The sequence below is a fragment of the Eleutherodactylus coqui genome, chromosome 4 (genome assembly GCF_035609145.1).
Source record: "Eleutherodactylus coqui strain aEleCoq1 chromosome 4, aEleCoq1.hap1, whole genome shotgun sequence".
Lineage (NCBI taxonomy): Eukaryota > Metazoa > Chordata > Amphibia > Anura > Eleutherodactylidae > Eleutherodactylus > Eleutherodactylus coqui.
Window position 1 is genome coordinate 171,560,839 of NC_089840.1, and position 23,034 is coordinate 171,583,872.

A 23,034-nucleotide genomic window follows, 5' to 3' on the forward strand; every position below is an offset into this window, starting at 1 on the left:
AGAGGCGATTCCAGTAGCTGTAAAACAGTAAACACTAAGTATTAGCTGCAGCACTACATCTGTGCGAGTCTCTCGGCAACTTCCTCCTCCTTTCCACTTTCTTAGGCCTCCTTCCCACGAGCGTGACGGGGTCCGCCGCGTAATATTACGCAGTGAAGCCCGTCACGGCGCCCCCCAGAGCCCCTATACTTACCTGCGGGAGATAGCGTGAAATCGCTTCCCCGCCCACCGCCGCCGCGTCACCGCCCGTCACCGCCCACCGCCGCCGCGTCACCGGCCGTGTCACGTGCACGGCCGGCCGTGTCACGTGACGCGGCCGGCCGCGTCATATGGCGTCATATGACGCGCGGCGGTGGGCGGGAAAGCGTTTTTTCACGCTATCTCCCGCTGGTTACAGCGGGAGATAGCGTGAACGGACGGCTTCCATTGACTGCAATGGAAGCCGTCAGTGCGTACAGCCCGTCCTCACCCGCAGAAAATAGAGCATGCTGCGGGTGAGGACGGGAGAAATCGCGGTGCGTAATTCTGCGGTGGAATTCCGCATCGTGAGCATTGTGCTATTAGGTTCAATAGAACCTAATAGCTGCGGGCAACGCAGCGGATTTTCGCCGCGAATTACGCGGCGGAAATCCGTTCGTGGGAAGGAGGCCTTACTCATAGATTTCTATGAGCAGCATGAGACAACAGCAGCTCCTCCACTTGCTACATTCCATCTCAGTGCGTCTGTTACTACACACAGATTTAAATATGTCAAAAGCCGGTGAACAAGGAAGTGAGAAAGTTATTGGCAACTTTAGAATGATTTTTCAGCCCCAAAATCTAATTTTAAGTAAATAATGCGATTTGCACTTTTGTTAGTTACCACATTGGCTAACATATAAGGTTGTCTGAAAGTGCAGTGACCATTTAAACGATTGCATATCCTAACAAAAACATCTTTAAAAGGAGCTGTCTCATGACAGGCAACCCCTTCAAAATGTAGCACTTGCACCTAAGGTGGATTCACAACCAATAGGTTTATGCAAGAAAGGTCTGTGGTTGTCTCATTCTTTTGTACAGGGTTTGTAGAAATCCCATATGATAGTCCCCAAAACAACCCATTCTGATAAACTAGATTAATTTTCAGCTACAGAAATGGCTACAAGAAATGTGATGCGTGTGAACATATCCTTAGGACCACCATGTGCACTGCTAAACTGTAGAAAAACAAATGTGAAGAGCTAAAGGGGTTGTCTCGTGAAATCAAGTGGGGTTCAGCACTTCTGTATGGCCATATTAATGCACTTTGTAATATACATCGTGCATTAATTATGAGCCATACAGAAGTTATTCACTTACCTGCTCCGTTGCTAGCGTCCCCGTCGCCATGGATCCGTCTAAATTCGCTGTCTTCTGGCGTTTTTAGACGCGCTTGCGCAGTCTGGTCTTCTCCCTGGTGAATGGGGCCGCTCGTGCCGGAGAGCTGGTCCTCGTAGCTCCGCCCCGTCACGTGTGCCGATTCCAGCCAATCAGGAGGCTGGAATCGGCAATGGACCGCACAGAGCCCACGGTGCACCATGGGAGAAGACCCGCGGTGCATCGTGGGTGAAGATCCCGGTGGCCATCTTGGTAAAGGAAGAAAGAAGTCGCCGCAGCGCGGGGATTCGGGTAAGTAATAAACTTTTTTTTTTTTTTTTTTAACCCATCCCTTGGGTTTGTCTCGCGCCGAACGGGGGGCCTATTGAATAAAAAAAAAACGTTTCGGCGTGAGACAACCCCTTTAAGTCCTCTGGTTGTCATTTTTTTAAAGGGATATTATCATCTGAGACATTTATGGCAAGATGCATATGTAGCTGTAGAACGGGGGTCCGAAACCTTGTCCTGCCTCACTGCCACTGCCTGAGGTAGACAAATTACAAAGACAGCTGTAATGGCCATTTTATGCGATTTCCATTACTCCTGTAGAAGTGAATGGGAGTACCGGAAACAGCGCAGCACCGTGAGCGACACCCTTTACTACATTTCAAATATTACAGAAACAGTGGAGCTTGCAGTGTTAGTCTGCTTCAGTAACTCCTATCCACTTCAGTGGAAGTTATGGAAACAGCGTAGAAGCTAGTTTGTCTGTTTCCGCAATCCTGGAGAACCGGTGGCCGTGGCAAAGACACTGGTATTTTCTTCAGAGCCATGACTGGCTGAGTTGGAATACCCCTTTAAGATATTGGGTTGAAATACTTCAACTGATAAGTTGTGACTTGGAAAAAATATTCTGGTTGAAATGAAGATGTATAATGTCATGTGCGCAGAATTCACCGATGATTCACATGTAACCTCTACAAAGTCTTTTTTTAGCTAGCTGTTATTTTTAAGAAAAATAGAGTGCTGTCATAGTGACACAATACATTAGACACATCACATAAATGAGGAGAAATAGGAACTTGAAGAACTAATGGATTGTTCAATGACTGAGTGCAAGCAAGTTTTACGGATGCAAGAAAACAGGCATCTGGTACAGCTTGTAATAGAGGCCAACTAAGATTTATAAACTAAGAAAGGATGGCACACACAAACTGACGGATGGGTACTTTAAGACACTCAAGACTGACATGCAGAACAAATCTTATTTAACACTTTACTACAGTGTACACACTGTACAGAAATCCTAGCTGTCACAATTAATAACATGCATTTAATCTGATGACCAAAAGGGGGAAGGGGAAGGAGAACAAACACAAAACATTGTCCAAAACTTGGCTGCCGGATTCCTTCACAGAGATGTCAGGCAGAAACATGCATCTCTCTTAAATCATGTGGACAAGATGCATGTGACACGTTAGCAGACTGATCTATCTGCGTTCCACAGTTACAAATAGTAACATAACTTAGTGAAGGCTAGGGACAACGTTTGTCCCATTTTTTATTGCTTCGGAACATCTAAAAGTAAAAAACTGCTTTACAATTAGAGTTGATGCCATCTACAACGTCTATGCAGGTCTGTGTGTCTTCATGCGTGCAGTCTGGTTCTGCACACTTACTGGAAAGTTATCAAGGGCCTTCCTCATAGCAGCTCTAGATTTCAAAGAAACCCCAAGATGTGAAATATGTATTAAGAGACTTATGCCTTTTAATAAATTTGGTGCATTTTACTCCAACGAACTTCAGTTTAAGACCGACGTATGAAAGGCCAGCGTTAATAAATCTCCCCTGTAGTTCCTTCCATCTGTCCACTACTTGTTCGCCTAAAAAATGTATAAGGAAAATTGGAGCTCTCAAATCTATAACAATGTATTAGGAAATTAACAGAGAAGAGATTTGGACCTAAGAGTGTTAAAGAGGTTTTCAGGAATTATAAAATGTGGCCGAAGTAAGGAATTGGTATAAAATAACAAAAGAACTAATACTCGCCCATTAAACCCCCCAGGATCCGGGCGCGATGGTGCCCACTGGTCCTTGTTGACTTGGCTGCTGCAACAACATGTATACACAAGTAGCCACTACAGCGAATGTCTGTCCTCCGTGGACTCCTGTCATTCACCCCTGAGGGTGGAGATTAGTTGCAGCGGGTCACGTGGGTATACTGCACATCACCGCCTCTGACAAGTAAACACAGACCCATGGGGACCACCAAGCGGTGGGGGGTTTAACAGGTGAGTATTCTTTACTGTTCTTTTGTTATTTTATGCCATTTCCTCCCTTTGGCCAGATGGGTTTTGAGAAACTGCTTTAGTGGAGGACATTTATTTTAAAAGGGACATTCCAGCAGATAACACTTTCCTCCTTGCATGTATATAGGTTTTAACCCCTTAAGGACCAGGCTGTTATGTACCTGAAAAGGACCAGGCACTTTTTAGGGATTTTACCCATGTGGTGGTTTTACAGTTCTATTTTTTTTTCCTTCAGCTACCAAAATTAATTTTGCTTAGTTTTAATATCTTTTTTCACTGACTTTTTTGCCATTTTTTTTATTTTAATGGGGGTAAAAAGCTAAAAAAAAATACTTGTTTTTTTAACATTTATAGTTTTTTATTAGCATATTTCTGCTGAAATAAAGTATTCAATAGGATCCTCATTTTGTTTCGGACGTTTTGGTATACAATATGTTTAGTTTTGGATTACAGGGCTCATACGGTGATGGTTTTGGTTGGTGTCGGCTTTGGGTGATTTTCTTTTTTATGCATTTATTTTTATTTTTTCTGTTATGTCCCCCATGACGTCATACAAGACCTGTGGGGGTAATTCCCATTGTCTTTTTCTTCTTTATTTTACACTTTTCCCCCATAACTGTGGTATCCACAGGAGCCCCAGTTACAGGGGAAAACATGCCCTGTAGTGACATCAGTCACTAACAGAGTTAATTTGGGTCTGCTAGGACTCTGAACCTCTGCTCTAACGGGGCACCCGGTGGTCACGTTATCGCCGGATTGCGTAGTGGAAGAAATACTTCCACTTCATAGTACACAGCATTCATTGAGCACTATGTACCCGGGAAAGATGAAGGCAGAAGCGATTAAAAACCACTTCTCCCTTCTCCTCCGGGTTCTCAACTGTGACTAACAGCTGAGAACTCAACCTGCTGCTGCTTGATGGCAGGAGTAGAGGCTTTAATCCCGCACTGTATTTTTGCTATTGGCGGGTATTAAAGCCCAGGACCAAGCTCCGTATATTTACAGAGATTGGTCCTTAAGGGGCTAAAAGTGCAATCCACCAGCAAGACTGCTGTGAGGAAGAATAATGCCAATATATTCACAGGAATCTATTAATTAGTTAATTCTATTTCTAAACACACAAACAGCTTGCAACTTGTTGCTTGGAAAAGGATTGAAGCGTTTATGTAAATATAGGCATAATTTTTCTATACTTTTCTGAATGTACAAGCCACTAAAAATATGTGCAGAAAAAAACTGAAAGAATACCTATGGATTTTTTTTATCAGTAATTTTAGCAGTCACTGTACTTCCTACCAGCAGGGAGAGATTAAAGGGTTGCAATAACTGAAGTCTTCTACTCTGCTTCATATTTTTTAATATATTATTTAAATGTATAAACTGAATTACGAGGGTAATCTCACTTATTTTCACATCAATGAAGTTCTAGAATTTGAAAGCTGATTCTTTGCAATACTTTGACAGCAAATTTTGGAGACAACATGGAGGAGTGTGCACCTGAAGTCACGGAAGTACAGTACTACACATAATATAGCTTTAACTTCAAACATTGAAAATAATTTATACCAAAGCCTGTTATGCCCTAATCCGTCTCCTAGATACTAACCTATTGATGAAACATGTGGGGTACCCATCCTGACAAAGACTACTCTGACGTGAACCTATACCCTATTATTCCCTGTCAAGTAAAATGGAGAGCGGGGTTGGAAAAGTGTAGATTCCTACACACAATCATCCAAAATATCAACAATGGTAGCTGAAAACTCAAAACAATTCCCAAATAATGTTTGATATATTCAAATCGGTGACACTATACTGGGTCTTAATTCTTTTTAGTCACCAACGTGTTTCGTTCCACCAATTACAAAGGCGCATCATGGACCAAAGATTATTCAAGCCCCGCTACCAGGAAGAACAGCTCTGTCGGTGTGAAGGAGGACACGGTGGCTTGCAGCAGCCATGGAGAACATTGCGAGGGATCCCGAATGCCGGCTGCTAGCTGAGTATTGTTTTTTTTTTACATGTAGTGTAGCTATGGCTTTTTTTTAGAGGGAGGGGGGGCTTATATTTCAAGAACACGTGCATCCTGCCTACCTTTTGACCATGGTTTTAATAAGGTCTCTCCTGTCCCAGTGCATATTTATATCCCTGTTAGTATACTATCTGGGTATCTCCTTGTCCTTCATCTTACTTCTTAGATCATCAGAGTCCTGTTTAAGCGCACAAAGAGAGGAACAGTTTCTCTGCATTCTAAGATGTCCCTTCACGATCCCACATTTTTGAGACCTTTGGTGGTGGCTGTCCCACCTAGGAAGGCTATTTCCTGCTGTTGGCTTTATGAAAGTTCTGGTAGAAAGTCTCCCCAATTCTTCACATGTGATAACGATATCTAAAAAACACGACTCCTCTGCTTGTATTTCATAAGTAAATCTTAGATTAATGTTGCTGTTGTCGAGCTCACCAAAAAATATTTCAAACTCTATTTTTGACCCCAACCAGATAATAATCACGTTATATATATAATGACTCCAAAATGTAATCTTATGTTGGTAACGATGCAAGGGCTCCCCAAATACCAGTGTGTTTTCCCACCAGTCCAGAAGCAAATTGGCATAAGATGGGACTGCCCATAGTGGTGCCCCTGAGCTGGTGGTAGACCCTGACGTCAAATAAAAAATAATTATGGGTCAGGACGAATCTGAGAAACTCATTGTGTTGTCTAAGATAAACACCATAGTTTCCGAGGTAGTATGCAGCTGATTTCACTGCAAAGTAAAGCAAAGCAGTGATGAAGTTCCCGTTTCTGAAAAGGAAGTCGAACAAAGACATTCATCGCGACATAGTGCAAACATCAGGCGACAACTGCCCTTCGTACTCCACAGTGAAAAACTGGGTTGCCAAATTTTAAACTGACCACTTCAACACAGACCATGAAAACCATTCTAGGAGACCATTCCAGAAACCATAGACACCATCCATGACATTCTGGTAGACCAGCAAATTTCTGCAAAGACGATAGCTGACTCTTTGAACATTTCCTGAGAAAGAGTTGGGCCTATAACTCATCATCATCTGGACATGAGGAAGCCGTCTACCAAGTGGGTCCCGAAATATTTGTCAGATCAAAAGCATGCCTATGTGCAAGTCTCCTGGCAGGATGCTAATGCTTTCCTGTCTCAACTAGTGACCATGGAGGAGACATGGATATTTATGTAGGATCCTGAGTCAAAAGAACAGTCAAAAGAATGGAGACACAGTGTTTCCCCACATCCAAAGTAGTTCATAGGGCAGAAGTCACCATCCAAGGTGATGGTGTCTGTCTTCTGGGATAAAGATGGGATACCGCTTGTGGACTACCTTCCAAAGGCTTTTACTATCAGGGCTGTATATTACACAACACTTCTGCATAAACTGAAAGAGGTATTGAAGATAAAAATGCGCAGAAAGTTCCCCCAAGGTGTTCTGTTCTTGCATGACAATGCCTTGTCAGCAGCCATCACCCAGAGCAGACTGGCTGACTTGGGCTTCAAGGTGCTGGACCATCCCCCTTATTCACCTGATCTGGCACCCTCGGACATTCATGTTTTCTAATTTGAAGAAACCACATCAAAACTAAAATTTGCCTACATTTATGAAGCAGCTGTAGCAGCTAACACCTGATTTGCCACCCAACGAAAGGAATTCTATCTGGTTGGATTGAAGAAGATGCAACACCGTAGTCAGAAGTGCATTTATATCCAAGAGGACTATGTAGAATAACTGTAAAAAGTCATTGTTCTATGTCAGTTTTTTTGTGGTCAAAGCCAAGGACTTATCCATACCCCTCAAACAAGAAACATAAAACAAACAGAGAACATTACAAACCTATACATATTTATTACCACAAATTGCAATGAGTAGAGTATGCAAGTACTGAAGCCACTGAGATCAGCCACGTATTTTTAAATGAGGAACTTGAATGTACACATTAAGGCCCGGGTCACATGGGCGGACCAGATTCCACATGTGGGAGGCCCACAGCGAATTCCGCCTGTGAGCCGGATGGTCACCCTATATACCTCATTTTTCTGTACTGCGGATGACCGTGGTGGCTCGCCATCGGTCATGCACAGTACAGTTTTTTTTTTCTTTGTATTTCCAACTGCATCTGGGCTGCAGGTAAGATGGCCTCTATTGACTTCATTGGAGGCCATATGCGCGGAGTCCGTGATAAAACGGAGCATGCCGCGATTTTTCATCAGCTCGTGGAATATGCAATTCGCATCCGCAAGTGCGAAGGAAAAATCTTTTGCAATTTAAATCAGATTCTGCAGTTGGAATCCATCCGTGTTAAACCCCCCCACTCCACCTTAGGGTTAACTCATCCCCAACACATCCCATGTATATAAAAGCCGCTGTTCAATGAACTTTAGGCAACAGCCATACAATTATGGCGAGGGAGCAGTGTAGTTTCAGGAGCTGAGCCGACATCATTGGTAGCAAGTGTCAGTTGTATATTACAGCAGTCATTTTGCCACAACAGCCAGAATTAGAAATAGCTGCAATCCTGGTGATTTAAAGATGTTAGATGCTGTAGTTAGACATAGGGAGGAGGCCCTGTCACCTTATGTCGCTGGGTTGTCATGGCCTCTAGGTCTGCCATCTTTGCAAGCTTGACACCATACAGAAGTATTGCAGTGTATATGAGTGATCAAGCTCATACATGGCCCCTAGTGGAACTACATATTGATAAAGATCAGCACCAAACTACGCACTAGAAATTCTATTACGTGTGGACATATTCTAAAAATTGTTTGCAGTTTCCCAATGCCTTTAAACAAAGCCTTGTAATCCAATAACAGTGCTGACCTCACTTTTCAAAGTTTAATAAAAACTTTACCAGAAGAGTAGAGGCTATAGCAGCAACATCTCAATATTACCACTCTAAATATGGAATGAGATGTTCACAAAGAACACATTTTATGTGTCGATTTGGAGTTCATTAACTTTTAGCCATGTAGTATATGTAAGCATGCAAATAAACTGCAGATGTGCACACCCTATACTTCTTTTTGTTTGCAAAAACTCAGCAAACATATTTAAACAGTAAGGAGCAAAATGTAGAGGAAAGAAACTGCACATTTAAAACTGTCCTTTGTGCTGTAAATATGAAGCAAGATTCACTTACCTTAATAAATTAAAGCTCAGATCGAGTCTCTTTGCTTGGTGTCCATATCGCTGTCCGAGGAATGATGGAATCTTAGTACAATCTTTTCCAATGTAAGACACCTAAAATAAGAACACCCATAAATATCATCGTGGCAATCTTACAATGTACAGTTTTGCATAACCTTAAAAGCAACATAATGTTGTGATGGGGAAACATTTTCTTACTCATCTATTATTACTATTTTTTTTGTGCCCCAGCTGTTGGACCCTCTACTCTAAGCTACAACGTATGTTTTTATATCAGATGGCTTCAGGAGTATTGTTATATTTTTTGAGGAGTTGAAGGGAACCTGTCAGCAGAACATCATGCGTCGCTTATACAGCCAACTCCTGCTCTGTCTTCCACTCTCAGAGCTCTCCGAGCAGCAGGAGACAGGAGAGGAGGTGGGCTGTACAAGCGGTGTGCAGGGTCTGACAGCAGGAAGAGTAATAAAGATTGTTCGCTGTTGACCAAGGCATAAGGACAGGGAGCACAGAGTGGGTAATTATTAATCTGGGGGGCTACAAAATTGGGCACTAGTACTGTGTAGGGGCACTGAAAGGAACATTAAAGGGGTTGTCCCGCGATAGCAAGTGGGTTTATACACTTCTGTATGGCCATAATAATGCACTTTGTAATATACATCGTGCATTAAATATGAGCCATACAGAAGTTATTCACTTACCTGTTCCGTTGCTGGCGTCCCCGTCTCCATGCTGCCGTCTAATTTCAGCGTCTAATCTCCCAATTAGACACGCTTGCGCAGAAGGGTCTTCTCCCATCTCTTCGGTCTGTGCACGAGCGGCGTTCTGGCCCAGCCCCCTTCTACGCGTCATCGCGTAGCCCCGCCCCATGTGCCGATTCCAGCCAATCAGGAGGCTGGAATCGGCAATGGACCGCACAGAGCCCACGGTGCACCATGGGAGAAGACCCGCGGTGCATCGTGGGTGAAGATCCCGGCGGCCATCTTGGCTGCAAAGAAGGAAGAAGCTGCAGAGACGGGATTCGGGTAAGTAAAATTATTATTTTTTTTTTATCACGTCCCTTGTGTTTGTCCCGCGCTGAACGGGGGGTCTATGAAAAAAAAAAAAAGCCGTTTCGGCGCGGGGCAACCCCTTTAAGGCTAGTAGCAGAAGAGAAGAGTCATGACTGGAAAATAACTTCATGACAGTTTCAGGCCTGGATAGGGAAGAAACTCCAATCACAGTTGACTCCACCCAAGAGCACTGTTGGCGTGGCATCAGTGGAAAAGGGACACGATTTAAATGCAACACCATATGCCAAAGTTAACCTTAATTTTGACGTAAACTAAGACAACCAATAGGTGGTATAAAGTTATATATAATGCACCAAATTTATCATCCAGCATGAGCCAATGTGATCAATTTGGCACATTTTAAGTCTGTCTAGTCTAAGTTTACTCTCTTACTATGAGTATTAGTAAATCTGTGCCATTGTGATTTTCAATCCCTTAGGGTGGACACCCACTGGCGTTTTATTCTATCTTGCGCTGCTGCTGTCCAGCACTTTCAGCAGGCGAAAGTTTAAAAATCCCCGCCTCCTGAAAGGGCTGTGCTGATTGGCTGAGCACTCAGCCAATTACAGCTAGTGCTTAGCTATTCCTTCATTCATTCATGATAGCATGCTGCACTTCTGCCACAGCTGTGACAGCTGTGGCAGAGGACTCTTTCAACCCCGCCGGGGTTAAGGAAACTCCTGCCACAGCTGTGACTGCTGTGGCAAAAGTCCACGGTATTCTCCCAATGTTTTCAATAGGACTAGCGCTGCTGCCGCTGGCCCCATTGAAAACACTGGTGATATCCCGGTGTCTTTCTTGCGCTGCGAGTGTTTACACTTGTTCTTGCAGCGTAAGAGAGAATAAAATGCTAGTGCATGTGAGCCCTTAAGGCCACATGATGTACATTTACGTCCTGTGCATTTAGGTTTATAGGGAGGGGGATCACAGGTCGATTCCGCTCCATACAATACAGGTGCTAGCTGCTTCTTACAGCCGACACCCGCCCGCAACAACTGTACTTAAGCTGATCACAACTATTAACCCTTTAAAATTGATGGTGGCATTTAAATACTCAGATCAATGTTCAGGGCTGCCATGCAGTTGCCATGGCAGCCACGGGGCTTTTAGAAGATTGCCTGTTAGCTTGCGGTATAATGTAATACTATGGTATTACATCATACTGCAGGAGCGAGCAGATTATTGCAAGTTCTTATTCCCTAAAAAAAAATGTAAAAATAAGTTTAAACATGTTTATTAATTATTAAAAAAAAATAATAAATGTTTTTTAACCCCTTAGGGACCAGCCCATTGCCTTTTTACATCCTGGCCTGCTGGGCTTAATTCCCAGAGGACATAAAAACATGCATCCTCTGGGAATGACAGTCCTGCAGGCTCTGGACATGACAGCTTCATGCTGTCAGTTACCAGAGGTAGCCGACAGCATGGAGCTGTCATCCCGGGCCGCGGGACCCCACACCCGGTCACGCAATCGCCAATGTCCCCCGGATACCAGCGATCGCGGTAAAGTCTATGGGCACTTTAAAAAAAAGTTTCAGATCGGATCCGTAAGGGGAGCTGAGAATACTCACCCCCCTGTCCTCCGCGCTGTCCGGCGTCTTCCTTCTCCTCCCCGGACCCGCTGCCAGCGTCTGTACATGCGCGCCAGACACATTATGTCACCGCATGCGCAGAGGGCCAGGAGGCCCGGGAACTTTAAAAACTCCCTGCTCCCGGCTATCCAATGGATGACAGCAATCATGTAAAAGTTTTTAAAAAGTTTAAAAAAAAAAAAAAGTTAGTTTCATCTCCCCTCATGAATCATATCCGTGAGGGGAGATGAAATTGGGTACCTAAGGGACCCGGATTAATCCGCAGACCCTACCCCAGCTTCTGCGCACGCGTCCATTGCCAACATGGCGGACGTAGGCGCAAAAGCTGCAGATTGCCGGGGTAATTTAAAATCTCCCCGCACCTGGCTACTAAATGTAGCCAAGAGCCTGAAGATTTCATGGGGGCCACAGTACGCGGTTTCCAGTCACGTGATCGCAGTTATCGGCGAGTAATAGATAACGGCGATCACGTAAAAGTTTTTAAAAAAAGCTAAAGTTTCACCTATCGTCACGGATCCGATCTGTGAGGGGAGGTGAAATTACTGAATTAAGGCCACCGGCGATGTCCCCTGACACGATCCTTATCTGTGGACCTCTCCTCAGCTTTGGCGCATGCGCCCGTCGCCAACATGGTGGACACAAGCGCAGAAGCTAGGGAGGGCAAGGGGAAATTCAAAATCTGCTTCCTCCTGGCTACTAAAGGTAGCCGAGAGCTTGGAGATGTCACGGGGGGCCGCAGTGAGTGTTCCTTGGTCACGTGATCGCCATTATCCATGGATAATGGCGATCATGTAAAAATTAAAAGACAGTTAAAGTTTGATGTGCAGTTCAGTTTGGGCCCCGTTGTGCATCCAGACAGAAGATAGGGGCCACATTGGGTATGTCTCTGAACACGGGACAAATGGGGGTATCCATTTTGGGGTGAAAGTCTTCATTCATATGTGTGCTGTACAAAAAAAAACTATTTTTAAAATTACATAATTGTCAAAAAAATAAAAAATGGAATTTTTTATTTCTGCTTTGCTTAGATTCATTTAAAAACTGTGGGGTCCAAATATGCCATGCACCCCTAGATGAATTCGTTAAAGGGTATAGTTTCCAAAATAGGGTCATTTGTGGGGGTTCTCTATCGTTTTGGGCGCTCAAGGGCTCTACAAGTGGGCAATGGGGTCTAAAACGCCTTCAAGCAAAATGTCTGTTCTGAAAACCACCGGCTGCTCCTTTCAGTTTGGGCCTCGTTTTGCATACGGACAGAAGATTAGGGCCACAATGGGTATATTTCTAAACACAAGACAAATAGGGGTATACATTTTTGGGTGCAAATCCTCATTTTCATGTGCACTATGGAAAAAAATCCTGTGTTTAAAATTACGTATTTGCAAAAATATGACATTTTCTTTTTTCTCGTCTAAAGTGCATTAATTCCTGAAAAGAAACCTGTGGGGTCAAAATACTCCTGACCCCCCTCAGTGAATACACTAAGGGGTGTAGTTTTTAAAATGGGGTCATTTGTGGGGGTATCTATCATTCTGACACCTATGAGCCTTTGTAATCTTGGTTTGGTGTAGGAAAATAAAGTGTTCCTCAAAATGTTCATAATTAATGTTAAATTTGTACGTCTCCTAAATGGTTAAAAAAAAAATGAGTTTTTCCAATGTGCACCTAAAATAAAATAAACAGATGGAAATATATATCTTATCAAAAGTTTCTATATTATGTTTGCACATATTTGAGATATTGCAGTTGAAAATGTGAAAAAAAATTACAATTTTTTTCAAAATGTTCCCAATTTGGGCACTTTTAATAAATATACACAAATTTTATCGGTCTATTCTTACCACCTAAATGAAGTACAATATGTGGGGAAAAAACAATGTCAGAATCAGTTGGATATGCAAAACCTTTACGGAGTTATGCTACGTTAAAACAACACATCTCAGATTTGCAAAATTTGGTCTTGTCATTAAGGTGCAAACAGGCTTGGTCACTAAGGGGTTAAAAACGTTTGCTATTTTTATAATAAAAGAATCTAAATAACATAAACCCAAGACATATTTGGCATTGCTGCATTTGTAAACGTCCGCATGTACAGCTACTGCAGGAAATGCATCGTTTTTTTCCCCCTACGTGTGAACAGGATTTGTTTTAACCCCATTCACTTTTATAGTAAACATTTCTGCTGCATTTTTTTTTTGCAGTGTTTCCGCAGCAGGGGGGGGAGGTACCATTCAGGTGGCTTTCCCACCACTTAAAATTGCTTCACAACAACTGTGTCCTTGCTGACCAAGACATGTGACTGCTGCAGCCAATCACTGGCTGTCGATAGGGACCGCTGTGGCCAGTGACTGACTGCAGCAGTCACGTGTGACATAAGTCATGCGGATTTCTAGAGTTATTCACTTCCGAGTTATTTCAACAGCACATTCTTTATTGCTGCTGAGCAGTCATATTTGAAAAGCCTGAAAGCTGGACTGAAATATAGAGCCGGGGTACAAAACTGGTGGACTGCCTCCCAAATCCGGACCGCAGACGCCAGCCAATGTGCAGAGTGGCGGGGGTCCGTGGCATTTTCCAGCTGCACCAGCTCTGAAGCCATGCGGCTGCTACATTCTTCCATCCCAACGGCTGTGCTGTTCCCTCTACTAGTCAGCACCGCCACCCTCCTCTTCAGATTTGGGGCAGCAGGAAGGAGGAGACAGGACAACAGCGCTGCCACGTAGGTACTGGTGCATGCATGTCTCCTCCATGTCTTAATTAGTTACAACTGGATGAAGGGAAAGGCCAGCGCTGACGGCCACAGAGGGACAAATGCAAAATGTATGCATTTCATTCTGAGCGGACCGAATGCCGACAACTGACCGCTCAGCACTTGTATCCGAGTCAGATGATATTGGCATTTTTCTGCCCCCGTTATGGATGAGTGTCGGCCTGCACTTACAGCATTATAGTCCCGTAGGACGCTGTGTGTTCAGGTCCGCAGACCCTTAGTCAGGCCAACACTCATAATACTGCCACGACAATGTGATGGTAATCTGCTCATCGGCAAGCGACCCAAAGCTGGCTCCCACGCCGCAGTCAGCCTATTGGTCATGGCTTTATGGTGATGCACAAGGTATTAGTGTATCTTGACGTCAGCAGGAAGTCCTGGTGGAGCCAAGATTGACAGGGGGTTGACGCCCCCTGTACCTGATTGGCTGAGCTGCATCCTTGCCTGCAGGTCCTGGCAGCCCACAAATTTGAAGCTGTATATGGAACAGCTTAGTTTGCAAGTGGGCCTGCAGCTTTTTACATTAATGTACCCCGCAGCAGCTGCGCATTGGGCCACCTGGAAGGCCATTCTCCACCGTCCGTTCAGAACACACCACCCCGCTCTGTGTAGAAGAGCAGAGAAGAGTCGGCATTACAGATGGCACAGTGCCCAGAAGCGCTGCCCCCTCCCCCCCCCCCCCCATTCGGCAGCACGGAGGACACAGTGGTGGAGGGGGGACTCTCTGACAGCGTGCAGGCACAACAGGTGTGCAGCAGGGACATGCCAGCACCGCGCTGCCTCTGAGAGCACCTGCTGACAGTGCATACAGTTCGGAGACCAGAGCTGCGTACACGGGGTAAGGCCGGTAAGCACACCTGTTCACTTCCATTGCTTATAGCTCACACAAATGCCGTTTCACAGCTTCAAGGACCTTACAGTCTTGACCCTATTGGGAGCTGGGGGTGTGATAGGGGCGTTCCTCCTGTCAAACTTCTGGTGGCGTCAAGATACACTAATACCGATGCACAGTAATTCTGCCTCTGAGTTGGGTAGAAGTACTGTGCATCACCATTTAGGCATTTGTGCATGCCGGAATGCTGCGTTTTTGCGGAATGAACAATGCTTTTTTGCCCGCACATCGGCTTATTTTAGTGTACCTTTTGCCCCCACAAGACATGTTCATTTGCATTCGGCAAACAAACACTCCAATTGAAATGGCTAATTTGTTCCAGTTGTGTTCCTTTTCCAGTGGAATTACACCGTGTATCACGCATCTCCATGCATATTGCACGCACATTTGTGCGACCCCCATTGACTTTTATGGGGACCTTTGGTGCGCAACTAGACAGAAAAATAAAGCATTTTCTGTTTTTTTGTGCGCACAAAATACAGAAATGTGAATGAACCCATTAAAAAAAAATCAATGGGCTCTGCATACTGCCGATGCAAATGTGCGTACGTAAATAAGCCTGTGTGAAGCTGGCCTTAAACTGAGCTTCCCACGCTGTGGTAACCACACGTGGCTTAGACTCCGCCACCCACTGTTGGACAAGTGCTGCACGATTTTGCCATTAATGCTGCCCTTTTACTGACAATATCTTCGTGCCATGGTGGATGGGTGGGTGCGTTTTTGGATGCATGTAGTTACTGCAGCTTTGAACACAGCCTAAGGGGTCATTCACACGGGCATAAGCTTATTCCCTGCGTATTTTCACTCATACCAGTTGGGTTTTTGTGTAAATTTGCTGCATATTTACGCATGCAGAACAAATCTGCAGCAGGGCCCATTGTTTGGATCTGCACATATACAGTGAATACGCGTGTTTCATGTATATTCAGTATTAGCGCCCGCCCCTTCACTTCTATGGCCTATTTTGGTGTGTAATAAGACGTGCTGCGTATTTTATCACAAGACCAGAAATTGTGTGACACAACTACGGCACCCGGCACAATCACCGTAGAAGCACAACTCAATGCATTTCTTGATCATTTGGAGTGGGAATAAAAGTGATTAAAGCAACGTGATCATTATGCTTCTTGCTTGTTCTTCCTTTCAGCACCCAGCCAGCGTCTACAACCCATGCCATGATTACAAGCGTTCCTCAGATTGCTTCCATTCGCACAGTTAAGGGCAGTTCAGCATCTGAGCTTGGGATTGCCCTTTCCTGCTCTCTGAGCAGCCCGGTCTCTGGGTGAAACTGAACAGCAGCAGATGGACCCCATTGAGATGTGAAACCAGGCTAATTGACATGAAAGCATCGCCTCACATTACATTTTGCGTTGCATTGTGGTACTGCTTCCCCCCACCACCAACCACAGTGACATCATGCTGTACGGAGCACGAGCGGTCAGCGCTCCATTCAATGGGAGTGACGGAAATATCTGAGCGGCTGCGGCCTCGGTATCTGGGCAGTCCTACTGGAAGTGAATGGAGCGCAGATGCACTTGCCCAACCAGCGCCCGTCTCCTCCTCAGTGTGCGGAGTGCAGTAAACCTGCAAGATAAACGGGGGACACAGGCCCTCGCTGTTCTTGAGATTGGTGGGATTCTCAGCCGTGAGACACCCACCAATCAGCAAGGGGATAGCTTCATATTTTGGTAAAACCTCATTAACCCCTTAGTGACCAAGCCTGTTTGTGCCACATTGTAGTTCATTTAGGTGGTAAAAACAGACTGATAGAATTTGTGTATATTTACAAAAAGCGCCAAAGTTGGGAAAACTTTTTTAAAAAATTATCATTTTTTCACATTTTCAACTGCAATATCTCAAATATTGATGAGATATATATTTCCATCTGTTTACTTTATTCTGAGCACACATTGGAAAAACTGTTTTTTTTTTTAACCCTTTAGAAGATTACAAATTTAACATTAATTAATAACATTTTGAGGTACTTTGCTTTCCTACACCAAGCCAAGATTGTAAAGGCTCATGTCAGAATGATAGATATCCCCACAAATGACCCCATTTTAAAAACTACACCCCTTAATGTATGCACTGAGGGGTATCATGAGTATTTTGACCCCACAGTTTATTTTCAGGAATTAATGCAAATTAGCAGAGGATGGGGGTGAGCACTTTCAGCTGCCCTGATGGATTCGATCCATGAGGGCAGCTTAATCTTTAACATTTTTTAACACTTAATTGACTTTCATATGATTGCCGGCATCCGGTAAATGCCGGCAATCATGTGACCGATGAGGGGTCCTGCGGCCCAGGATGACAGCTCCACATTGCCGGCTACCTCCGGTAACCAACAGCATGGATCTGTCACGTCCACAGCATGCAGGATTTTAATCCCTGCAGAAAGCATGTTTTTACGTCCCTGGGGATTAAGGCCCAGCAAGCCAGGACATAAACAGGCAATGGGGCGGTCACTAAGAGGTTGACACAATTTTACCACAATTTTTTCCAATGTGATAGCAGGGCCAGTATTCGCCTTAGGCTGCCTGTCCACGGGCGTTGCGATATACCGCAGCGGATCTCCGCCGGGGAACATGAGCCTGCCCACAGATCGCCGCGGTGAGCCTATCTGACAGATGGGCTGACAGCGGAGAATCGCAGCAATTCGCAGCATGCTGTGATTTGCCAGCTGCGAGTTGAGAATCGCTACGATTTTCCACTTGCGAACAAGGGGGCTGCGCTTTCCATAGCAACACTATGAAGAGCGTGCACTGCGTTTTCCGCAACTGGATTATCGCCGCCGGGAAGGCAATGCAAAGACGCCCGTGCACAGGCAGCCTTGAGGCCAGATTCACATGGCCGGGAAACTCATGTTAGATTTGTGCGTTGCGAGATGCACAAACATCTCGTGAATATGAACTCCATTCCTTTAGTCATACGCACGGGTGATTTTTTCCCATGCGGTCCTGTAGTTTCTATTGCTACCATTTTGGAGTACATATAGTTTTTTGCTCACTTTTTATTAAATTTTTTTCTTGTAGACAGGGGGGGGTGGGGGGGGGGGGGGAGAGACAAAAAAAAAGCCCAATTCTGTGTTACTCTTTGATAGATCAGACATTTTCGGAGGCAGCGATACCATATATGTTTTTGGGTTTAATTATTTACATTTTTTCATTAGAAATGTAGCAAAACTTGTGTTTATGTTTTTTACTTTTACCTTTTATTTTTTTTTAATAATTAAAACTTTTTTAAACCACTTTTTAAATTTGTTTTTCTTTTAAGTCCCCTTAGGGGAGAACTTGTGATGGTCTGTTCGCTCCTGCAGTGTGATGCAATACCATAGTATTACATTATACCACGATCTGACAGAAGGCCCCGGCTGCCATGGCAATTGAATGACACACTGTGATGTCATCAGGGGTGGGCGGCATTCGCATTGTACAGAGTGAGACCGACTCCTGATCCCAACCCTCCAGGACGTTAGCGTCAACGGGCTAAGGCTGCGGTATACTGGCTGATGTGCAGGATTAGCGCTTCGTGTAAACGCTGCCGCAACTGAACCGCGGGCGAGAATTCCTTCACGGTTTGGTTTCTGCATGTAGAATACTGAAGGGCGGATGCTGTGAACAGGCTGCGGATGCTGTGAACAGGTGCCCGGCGCTCACCGGCTGCGGATGCTGTGAACAGGCGCTCACCGGCTGCGGATGCTGTGAACAGGCGCTCACCGGCTGCGGATGGCTGAAATGTTCCCCGCTGCCTTTATTCACCGGTGATGCTCGGCCTGTACACGGAAACGACCATGGCTGGGCTGTCTGGCATCTACACCCGTCGGGTCGGCCCATGTAACAGAGCCCTAATGTCACTTTTACATGGGCCGGTAAACGGCTGCTGGGGTCTCCACTGCGGTCGCCGGCGCTCGTGCGGAGTGTTCACACTGACAGACGGCACCGTGCATGGCAGCTCCTCGTCCGCTTCTACGGCAGCGTTTACACGGAGGGACGAGCCGCCATCCAGCCAGGGTCTTATAAGTCGACGACAAGAACCTGTGGAGGATATGCGCCCGTGGGAGAGCCGGCAGTCAACTGCAGCTCATCTGCCAAGATACAAGTGCCGGACCAGCAGACTCCTGCCGGATGAGTTGTGGCTCGGTGAGGCCCCCGCTCTCACGCCACTTCACTTCAGGTCTCCGCGCGCCGTCAGGTGTTGGCCCCGCCCCGTCACGTGCTTCACCTGTGAGCCCGCCAGCACCTCCTCTCCCGCGCCGGACATGCTCTCCGCCGCCGCCATCAGCTCCAGCCCGTCCCGCACCCACAGACTTAGCAGCCGGTCAGCTGACGGGAGCGCGGGCCGCACTGCCGGGTCACGTGCCGCGGTCTGAGGAGAGGAGCACGTGACTGCAGTGTGTGCCCGCCCGATGTCTCCACACACAGCACGAGCTCTGGCCGGCATCCGCTGACTCCGCTGACCCCCCGCCCCCTCGTGACCGGCAGCCAGAAGCTGGCATGAAGTATAACAGACATGTATGATAGTTTCTCTAGAGGTGTCAAGTGCACCAAATACATGAGGAGGCGTGTGCCAGGGCAAATCATACCAATACCATTAGGGGGTTAATGTAAAAACAGACGGATACCAGTGGTTATTACTTTTGACGCAAAAAAAATGTGTAAACCTGTGAATTGGATACTTATGGAACCTTTTCTCTTTAACATATATGCTACATTCTGCCCCGGGTCTGCAAGTGTTCGGCCGCTTTCACACATCAGCAAAACGCCACAATTTTTATTGACGCTTTTGAACGTAGGTTACAGCATAAAACAGCGCCTCATAGCGCGCCCATGACTGTGACAGGGGATGAGGTCTGTTAAAGTGAAAACGTGCCAGAATACAGCAGACGGCACTCGAAAGTCACGGAGTTAGAGAACGCTGCGTTTGACCGCAGGTCTGCAAGGCCCAATTAAAATCAGTACAGAGCGCCCGTGTGAGAGCGGCCGCACACACGTGACCGCTTCTGTCATGGATGGCCTGCCTGTAACTGCCGTGATCCTATTGCCAGTGGTGTGTGCTGTATGTATCCACCGTTCATCACTTCATGCCAGTGGTGTGTGCTGTATGTATCCACCGACGGAAGAGCAGGGGAAGCAGGCAGTCAGCTGGGTGACAGAAAGAAGGAGGGATAGAGGGAAGAGAACCAGGGAGGCTAGTCCTGAACTGGCACAACCCAACAAATTTGCAAGATTGGCAGATGAGGGGGATGCCATTACAGAGCCAGCACCGCTGCAGCACGACACGCCCTCTGAACGCCAGGGGGATGACTGCTCCAGTGAGACGGGGCCGGGGAGCGCAGGGCAGGCTAGACAGGTTCTAGTGGTGGGGGACTCAATTATTAGGGGGACAGAGAGGGCAATCTGCCATAAAGACCGGGATCGTCGAACGGTGTGTTGTCTTCCTGGCGCTCGAGTTCGACACATCGCGGATCGGATTGACAGATTACTGGGAGGGGCTGGTGAGGATCCAGCAGTCATGGTGCACGTTGGCACCAATGAACAAGTTAGAGGTCAATGGAGGGCCCTCAAAAATGATTTCAGGGACTTAGGGTCCAAGCTCAGGGCAAGGACCTCCAGGGTAGTTTTCTCGGAAATACTACCTGTACCTAAAGCCACACTAGAAAGGCAGCAGGACCTTAGGGAGGTAAACAAGTGGCTCCGGAGTTGGTGTAAGAAGGAGGGATTTGGGTTCCTGGAGAACTGGGCTGACTTTGCGGTCGGCTACAGGCTCTACCGTAGGGACGGGCTGCATCTAAATGGGGAGGGTGCAGCTGTGCTGGGGGAAAAGATGGCTAGAAGGCTGGAGCAGTGTTTAAACTAGGGACTGGGGGGGAGGGCAAAATGAGAAATAGTGGGGTAGCCAGTGTAATTAGCGATCTGGGTCCAAGCAAAGGGAATGGGGGACGAGCAGGGGGTGGGGTTAGTACAGTTAGAACTGATAGATCAGCCATAAGTACGAATAGCAACAAAACAAATTTAAAAAACAAAAAAAATGATATAAATTGTATGATCACGAATGCACGAAGTCTGATCGGTAAAGTGGGCGAGCTTGAAGCAAGAATGACTGATGAAAGTTATGATATAGTCGGAATTACTGAAACATGGCTTGATGATAAGTGCGATTGGGCGGTGAATTTGCAGGGGTACAATCTCTTCAGAAGAGACCGAAGGAACCAGAAAGGGGGAGGGGTATGTCTGTACGTCAAATCGAACTTGAAGCCGAGGCTACGGGAGGATATAGGGGTAGGAGACGAACAGGTGGAATCTCTGTGGGTAGAAATACAGGGAGGAAAAAATAACAAAATCCTGATAGGGGTCTTCTATCGACCACCAAAAGCAACAGAAGAAACTGAAGACTTACTACTAAGGCAGATAGATGAGGTGTCAAAACGAAACGAAGTAATTATCATGGGGGACTTTAATTACCCAGATATAACATGGGAGAACGAAACCTGCAAATCTCACAGGGGTGATAAGTTCTTGAGAGTAATTAAAGACAATTACCTGAACCAACTTGTGCAGGAACCAACAAGAGGGAGAGCCATTCTGGACCTAGTACTAACTAACAAACCGGAACGTATAAGGGGGGTGCAGGTTGAGGGGCACTTGGGGAACAGCGACCACAATATAATCAACTTCCAGCTGTCAATCAATAGGAAGCCTTATCAGGGAGAGACAAAGAAACTAAACTTTAGTAAAGCAAAATTTGATGAGCTTAGAACTACTATCGGTAACATTAATTGGGACAACATCCTCAAAAATATCAGTACGGAGGAAAAATGGGAAAAGTTCAAAAGGATCCTAATCACCTCATGTGAGCAGTTCATTCCCTTTAAAAATAAAAGAAACTCAGCTAAAAGGAAACCAATGTGGCTCGACAAGACGGTACGAGGGGCAATAAACGAAAAGAAGAAAGCGTTCAAACTACTAAAGCAAGAAGGCAGCGAAGAAGCGCTAAAATCATACAGGGAAAAAAACAAAATATGCAAAGATACGATCAAAACTGCCAAGGAGGAAGCAGAAAGACAGATCGCAAAAGAGAGCAGAAACAACCCGAAGCTATTTTTCAACTACATAAACAGCAAAAGGATTTGCAGGGAGAGCGCTGGCCCTTTAAAAAACAATGCAGGAGAAATCATTGATGATGACGAAGGGAAAGCAAATCTACTAAACAGCTTCTTCTCAAGTGTGTTCACCAAAGAAAAGGAAATGCCACACGAGATGCAGGGGAATAAAACGAACCCCTCACAAAATATCTCATACCTAACGCAGGAGGAGGTGCGGAAGCGTCTAAAGAAAACTAAAATTGATAAATCACCGGGCCCAGATGGATTACACCCAAGGATACTAAAGAAACTAAGTGACGAGATAGCTAGGCCGCTATACCTAATATTTCTAGACACTATCAAGACCGGAGTAGTACCATTGGACTGGCGCATTGCCAACGTGGTTCCAATTTACAAAAAAGGGAGCAAACGTGAGCCTGGTAACTACAGGCCAGTAAGTCTCACTTCAGTAACGGGAAAAATTTTCGAGGGGATTCTGAGAGACGCCATCGATGAGTACCTCAGGGAGATTAAGGGAATAACTCCTCACCAGCATGGATTCATGAAGGGTCGCTCATGTCAGACAAATCTGATCAGTTTCTACGATGAAGTAAGCTCTAAGCTGGACCAGGGAGAATCTATTGATCTTGTATATCTGGACTTCTCTAAAGCCTTTGACACCGTGCCACATAATAGGCTAATATACAAAATGAGGCAGCTCGGACTGGGCGAAAACGTGTGTAAGTGGGTAAAAAATTGGCTCAACGATAGAAAGCAGAGGGTGGTAATAAATGGTTCGTACTCTGATTGGACCACAGTCGCTAGCGGGGT

The 23,034-nt window shown here is 45.6% G+C and overlaps 1 protein-coding gene and 1 long non-coding RNA gene across 3 annotated transcripts in view; one reads left to right on the top strand and one right to left on the bottom strand.

Annotated features, from left to right (window-relative positions):
- LRMDA (leucine rich melanocyte differentiation associated) overlaps positions 1–19,555 on the bottom strand; it is a 773,841-nt gene extending 754,286 nt beyond the window's left edge. The window contains exons 1-2 of one of the 2 annotated variants that reach the window (XM_066600375.1): positions 19,344–19,555; positions 8,812–8,912 (exon numbers count right to left, since the gene is read on the bottom strand). In XM_066600375.1, the coding sequence (XP_066456472.1) occupies positions 8,812–8,912; positions 19,344–19,400 (158 nt within the window). In that variant the 5' untranslated portion in view covers positions 19,401–19,555. The remainder of the gene's footprint in view (positions 1–8,811; positions 8,913–19,343) is intronic. The other variant, XM_066600374.1, reaches the window with a different exon arrangement.
- LOC136625837 (uncharacterized) overlaps positions 1–23,034 on the top strand; it is an 86,310-nt gene that overhangs the window by 53,497 nt on the left and 9,779 nt on the right. The gene's annotated exons all lie outside the window — the stretch shown is intronic.